The sequence below is a fragment of the Eptesicus fuscus genome, chromosome 1, assembly GCF_027574615.1.
Source record: "Eptesicus fuscus isolate TK198812 chromosome 1, DD_ASM_mEF_20220401, whole genome shotgun sequence".
Classification (NCBI taxonomy): Eukaryota; Metazoa; Chordata; class Mammalia; order Chiroptera; family Vespertilionidae; genus Eptesicus; species Eptesicus fuscus.
The window spans coordinates 15,039,453-15,046,571 of NC_072473.1; the positions used below are offsets into that span (position 1 = coordinate 15,039,453).

At 52.2% G+C, this 7,119-nt stretch overlaps 1 protein-coding gene across 1 annotated transcript; it reads right to left on the reverse strand.

The window, feature by feature from the left end:
- Positions 1 to 4,136: 4,136 nt before the first annotated feature.
- LOC129148828 (transcription factor SPT20 homolog) lies at positions 4,137 to 6,470 on the reverse strand. The gene has a single exon (XM_054714947.1). It carries the CDS (start codon positions 6,468 to 6,470, stop codon positions 4,137 to 4,139), a length of 2,334 nt encoding a protein of 777 aa, XP_054570922.1.
- Between the last annotated feature and the right edge of the window lie 649 nt (positions 6,471 to 7,119).

The following is a 7,119-nucleotide window of genomic DNA, read 5'->3' on the forward strand; positions in this document are numbered from 1 at the left end:
CAGCGGAGGCTGAGTTCCGTAATGAGCCTTAACAAGCAATCAGCAGGGACATGCCTGTGCACCCCGCCTCCCGCCCCCCTGCTTGACAGGGGACCTCAGGCCGCACCCCCCACACTGGCGCCAGGCCAGGGGACCTCAGGCCATGCCCCCACCCAGCAGGGCTTGACAGGGGACTTCAAGGTGTGCCCCCCGCCCCGGTGCTGGGCTGGGGGACCTCAGGCTGCTCCCTGTCCCAGCACCAGGCCAGGGGACCTGAGGCCGCACCCCCCACCTGGCGGGGGTTGACGGGGGACCTCAGGCTGCTCCCCTTGCCCCCGGCCGGGAGACCTCAGGCCACATCCCCTGCCCAGCAGGGCTTGATGGGGGACCTCAGGCCACGCCCCCTACCCTGGCGCCAGGCCGGGGGACCTGAGGCCGCACCCCCGCCTGGTGGGGCTTGATGGGACCTCAGGCTGTGCCCCCCCTCCCAGTGGGGCTTGACGGGGGACCTGAGGCTGTGCCCCCCCTCCCAGTGGGGCTTGATGGGGGACCTGAGGCTGCGCCACCTGCCCGGCGGGGCTTGATAAGGGTGGGACCGGCCGGGTCTGGATCTAGCCCAATGGGGGGGGGGTGGCTGGGTCTGGGTCTCGTGTGATTTTGAGGCGCACGTGGATGGGCAGGGACTTGATTCTGGGTCCTGTGGTGATCCCCAGACTCTGACAGGAGGAAGATTTTCATATACATTTTACTAGTTTTCTTTCATCTCTGACACTTCTATTATAGAGAAAGGGCAAATAGCAATATTAAATTATTTCCTCTAATTAATCCCCTTTTATTATTTATTTATTTATTTATTAAATATATTGATTTTTTTACAGAGAGGAAGGAAGAGGGATAGAGAGTTAGAAACATCAATGATGAGAGAGAAACATCCATCAGCTGCCTCCTGCATGCCCCCCACTGGGGATATGCCCGCAACCAGGGTACATGCCCTTGACCGGAATCGAACCCGGGACCCTCAGTCCACAGGCTGACGCTCTATCCACTGAGCCACACTTGTCAGGGCTAATTAATCCCCTTTTAATGTGCACGAATTTTGTGCACCAGGCCATTAGTCTATAAATAAATACAAATTCTATATGCAGATAGACATACCTGGATTTCATGGGGTGGACAATACTTTTCTGTGTGGAAGCTTCTTCCCATTATCACTTTGGTCTGTGTTCTGCCCTCTGACTTGCAGCAGGGTGACAGACACTAAAATCTTGAGACTTCTATTTCCCATTCTCTCTACTGTATACTCATCTTTATATGTGTAACATTCATTATTCCATTGAGACTTCATCATAGTAGGAATCTAGCTAAAATTGCTGAAGTATAAAATTACACGATCTATATTCTAAAGAGGTATTCTCATTTCCGTTGGTATCTGTATTCTCCCCATCCCACCTAGGGCCTAACACAATACCAGGGACATGGGACTCCGCCCTACATAGTTGTTTGAATCAGTACATTTTTCTGGGATTTTACTTCAAGGGTGATACGCTTTCCTCAACATTGCTATGGCAGTTGCATAATATTACGTTGGTATGGGGATCATTAGAAGGACACATAGGACACAAAGACCACAAAAGGTTCTCTGAAACAAAACTAAATTTATTTGCTTGACTGGGAAGGCAGTGCAAGCACAAGCAGCAAAAGGGAAGAAATTCATCAAATCTGGGGAGAGTCTGAGTTCAGGTCTCTGGTTGGTTCCCAAGGCCGAGCGTAAACTCTTCTTTGTGATTGGTCATCGCACTGGTTCACTTCTTCAGAGTGCGGGTACCATGGCCGAAGATGTCCAGGATGGGCTGCAGAAGCTCGAATGGGCACAGTGTCACTCAGAGGACAGAGTTGAGGTGTCTGTTTGAAGTCGATCAAAAATCTTTCCTTATCAGGATCCGTAGCACATGAGCACAGCTGACTTCAAGAGTAAGACTCACCGGTGACCTGCCCCTTCAGGCATCTCTTTTGGAACTGTCAGACCCAATGTCCTTCTTTTGTTAGGGCAAAACATACATGTGTACTTAGAAAAACAAATTTTATGTGGACAGGTTGCCCTTCAAGTTGTAACAAAGCAAAATATAACAGACACACAAAACCTGTACACAGTGTTCAAAGTGACATTATCCACGATAGCTAACAGGTGGAACCAACCCAAATGCACATCAATGCAGAATGGATAAAGGGATGTGGCATATGCAGAGAACCAGATATCACTCAGACATGAAAAGGAATCAAGTACCAATACATGTTACAACGTGGATGAACCTCAAAAACATTATGACAAGAAAAAGAAGCCAGATACAAAAGGCCACACACTGTGACTCCATTCGTAGGAAACATCTAGACTGGGGAAGTCCGTCCAGACACAAGGCAAACTGGTGGTTACTGGGGCGGGGGAGGGGAGGATGGGAACCTAGTGCTTAAGGGCTACAGAGATCTTTTGGGGTGATGAAATGTCTTCCCAACAGGGATGGTGGCAGCAAACACTACGTTAGTAAATGCCACTGAATTATACACTTCACCCGAGTTGTTTCTTATGCGAATTACATCTCAATAAAAAGAAAGGGGGGGGGGAAACCCCAGAAAAGTTCAGGCATCCTTTGAGGCCCATTGAAAGACCCCAGAAGCAGAAAAGAGCTGCGGGAGCAGGACTGTGGGACAATTGCTCAGTGAGCCAGGGGAGGGAAAAGAAAGAGAAGGGGCCGGGTTCCCCTTCACACTCGAACAAGGCCCCAAAAACTGGAAAGGCAGCCCAGCCCGTGTGGCTAAATGGTTAGCGTCTGGCCATGAATCAAGAGTTCACCAGTTCCATACCCAGTCAGGGCACATACCGGGTTGCAGGCTGGATCCCCAGTGGGGGCCGTACAGGAGGCCGTCAATTTTGCCTCTCATGGATGTTTCTATCTCTCTCTCCTTTCCTCTCTCTCTCTAAAATCAATAAAAACATATTTTTTTTAAAACTTGAAAGGCAAACAAATAAAACTCACTTCCAAATGGTTACCTATGTACTTTTCTGCAATAAGCTACACTTCTAAAACTAGAAACGATTGCATAAAGGGAGAAAACACGGCATCCCAGAAACGCCTTTTCCCAGGCCTGCTTGCAGCCTGGAGGGAGAGCTGGGCTCTGTGGTGGGCGCCTGGGGCACAGAGCCTCCCAAAGGCCCGCGACACGGCCCGCGCCCGCCGCTCTGCCCGAACCCCTCCTGCACACTGGGAGGTCTCCCATGTCCTCCACATAGGGTGACAAACATCATTTTTAGTCGTCTCAACACTCTTAATAAAGACATTTGTAACCACTGATTCGCATACACTGCGGCGCCAGAACCATTTGAACTAAATGAGCAAATACTAAAGTACATTCTGCAGAAAGATGTTGCTAACATTTCATAGGTCCCTTCAGTCTATACCATGTACAGTGAAACCGTTTGAAAGGCTGTGCCCTTCCTGTCGCCCGCAACAACATGGATGGACATCAGACCAAGTGCCAGAAGCCAGCCGGAAGACAATTCCCGTGTGACTGCCCTCCCGGGACGTGTCTAAAGCACCGGACTCAGAAACAGAAATGGAAACAGAAACGGACGAGCTGGCTGCCAGGAGCGGCAGCTGGCGCTCAGGGAGGGTCCGGGTTCACTCTGACAAGATGAAACAATGGCAGGGACCTGTTGCACAACAGGCAACTTTCAAGTGCTTAAGATGGCACATTTCATATGATGTGCTTAACGCAGCAAACATTTAAAAACCCACTCATCTTGTAAATTAATATAACCTTATCAGTACTGTCAAGTTAATTAATTCAGAAAACCGGAGGCTTCAGGAGGTTAAACTGAGCCAAGTGTGGATTTGATACACTTTAGAACATTAAAATAGAAATCACTGTGACAGCAGCAGCAACCAAAACAATAATGCAAGCAAAACAATCCCAGGTCATTAAATCACCCCCACTTCTATGTAAAAGCCACGGGTTGTGCTTCTAAAATTGACCATCTAAAACCTGCAGATCTAAAATTGAAAATACTGACACATTAAAAGAACCCCGAATGAAGGCAAATCTCAGAACTCACTTTGGTAGATGCTCTTTTGGTTTTCAAAGGAGAGAACGCAATGCAGGACTCAGCATCTGGGAGTGCTGGGCTGGCCTCCTTTGCCTGTGGCCGGGCCGGCTGTCGGCTGGCCCCCACCTGGCTGAGCTGGTTGGACTGATGCCGTCGCCACAGCCTCTGAGAGCGGCACGACTCTCCACTGCGCCGGCTGGGACTGTGGCAGCTGCTGGAAGGCAGACGGGAGCTGGACCAGCCGCGGGGCAGGGTTCTGCCCAGGCCTTGTCTGGGCAGAGCCGGGCCGAGACAACTGAGCTTGCTGGGGCTGCAGAACACTTCCGACGCCATTGAGGTTAATGACAGCAGCTTGCTGAGCGGGTAGGCCTTTCGGTTGACTGCTGGAACCCTGCGCCCTGGAAACCTGCACCACCGGCTGCGGCAGATGAGAAGTGGCGGGCTGCGGCTGTGGCTGCTGTGGCATCAAGTGGCAGAGCAGCTGCTGCGGCTGCTGGGCCTGCTGCAGGATGTTTGAAATGTCCGAACCCTGTGGGACCCAGAGAACCCTTACGGGCCTGAGGCTTGAAAGGTTCCCTAACACATACTGAACGCCTCCTTGAGAAGGAGCCTGTGGCGCCGCCGGCCCTGCGTTCTGTGGCTGGCCTCCTGAGGGCAGGCTGCTGGGCTTCACTCCTGAAGGGGCCCTGGCCCCACGGGGAGAGCCCTGAACGGGGTTGGATCCTCTCACCACAGTCCGGACTATGCGTACAGGGCCAATCAATTGAATGACCTTGGGGTCAGTGCAGGTGGCCTTGACCTGGATGACCGGGGTGATGTGGGATGCGCCTGCAGAAGACACGGTGGCTGCAGGAAGTGTGCGAACTCGTTTCACTTCCACAGAAGATTTCTGGGGAAGACTTGGTGGCTGCCAAGCAGGGGCACGAGATGGAAAAACCCGGATTGCCTGCTGTGAAGGAACAGGCTTACCCAAGGAGCTCTTTCCTGAGCTGCCGGGAAGGCTGATGGCTGGAGGTGTGTGTTGGCCTCCCTTGCCCAGTACTGCGGACGGAATGGACACGGCCTGAGGCTGTTCTGCTGCTCTCACTGGACAAAGCTGGCTGAGACTGGTGAAGCCACTGGAGCCCTGTGGCACCCTGACTGGACAAATCCTCTTCTTCCCAACTTCCTCGGACTCTCTGGCTGCTTTCACAGCACCAGTCTTGGACCCAGGCGTGAAACTATAGGAATGGTCATCTGTGGAGGAGTGGAGGTGAGACATCTGTCTCCCACATCTGACTTTTCTACGTGGCCTTTGCCCAGAGATAAATGGATCATTCAGAGACTGCATGACGGCCGGCTTTGTTGTCTCGGTTAGATTGCCAACTTGACATCCAAATAGAGAATCATCTTGTGCCTCCAGGTCCGGCCAGTCTGTTGGTTGTGCATCATCGTATGTGACAAACTCCTCCTCAGCATATTTGTCCATATCCACTTTTGAAGGGAAATCCAAGTCAAAGGGTAGCTGTTCCCACAGATCTACAAAATTTTCATCTTTGAAAATGTCAAGGTCATCCAGCAGATCTGCTTGACTTTCTTCGCTTTTTTGCTCCCGAGCCCATCCTCCTAGCTCAGGAGGGGGTGGGCTGCAAGACACCTCCGGCTGCGGATTCAGGGAGGCTGCAGAATCATTCTGTAGGCTCCGACTCGTTGCAGGAGCGTTCATCTTTTGCTTGTTATAGAGCAGCTTGTTTTCGATGCAGGCTACTGATACAGAAGGGTCAAGGCACAGGGGCTCAGCGGTAGCTAAGATCGGCTGGCTCTCAAGTGAAAGTTTGTCTTCCTGGGTCCGTATCTGTTTATCGCTGGTTATGGAGTGTACATCAAAAGCTAATGTCTGCATCGTTGGGCGTAAGAGAACATGCCTGCTTTGGTAACCACTGCGGTCCGAGTCCGTGCTCTGTCTATAGTCCCGTACCTCAGTGATGACACACCCGCTCTGGAAAACGTTAACCTGAGACTTTTCCAGGACATCCACCAAATCAGGAGACAGTTCCTCAGCATCCAAGTATTGAAGAAAGTCCCTTTCCTCATAAGGCAGTAGAACCATCTCTGAATAAACTTTCGTTTCTACCCGCAGCACCAGCGAATACTCCTTCTCACCTGGAAGTAGGTTGACCACTAAACAGGGCAAGGACTCCCTCTTAACAAGCTTCTCTAGCAAGTGCACATTTCTCGTCAACTCCTCCGTGACTTCGGGCTCTTTCCCGCACTCTTCAACGTATATGTCATACAGCTTTTCATGCAGAGATTTTTCCTCAGTAGATGAGGATTTCCTCTTTGGAGGTCTCTGTTGGGCGCTTTTAATGCCACGGTCCGCATAGTCCAAAGCTCGCTCTAAAGCTCTTTGCATTATGATACAAAGTGGGGGCCCTAAAAGAAGAGAAAACGTAAGTGCAGTGCGCTGTCGCTCGGCTGACTAGACCGTCTGCAATATCGATGTATCGTTTTGCAAATGTTGCGACTCAACCGAGCGGCGCCCGGCTTCACCTCAAAACGGACCCCAGAAGCCCACCGGCCCAAAGGCCATACCCCCGAACGCGCCCGGCCTCGTCCGCCAGCAATACGGAAAACACTTACGATCGGAGGGCCCGCCTATCCGTGCAGGAGCCGCCTGGAGCCACCACCTCACCGAGCCTCGAGGTTTGCAGCCTGGGCCTGAAGTGGGTGGGAGCCCGCTCTCTCTTTCGCGCTCCCGGGCTGGCGTGTACGCATGCGTGCACTGCCCTGGCGTGCGCATTCTCGCGCTCTGCAGGCCGGCTGCGGTTCCTGCCGCATCCCTCTGTCGCCTGCTGTCACCACCAGGGGGCGCCGGGCCTCAACCCCGCACTTCCTGTTCTGGCGCCCACACTTCTCCCTGGACAGCTAGGCCAGGCGCGACCCTTCTCTGTGCATTCACCCCTGAAAGCAGGCACACCAAAGCAGAAGCAGCCAACACAAAAATACATACGTTTTGGGTGCGCTTGAAATACACACCGATTTTTGCGGGAACGCGCTTGTTG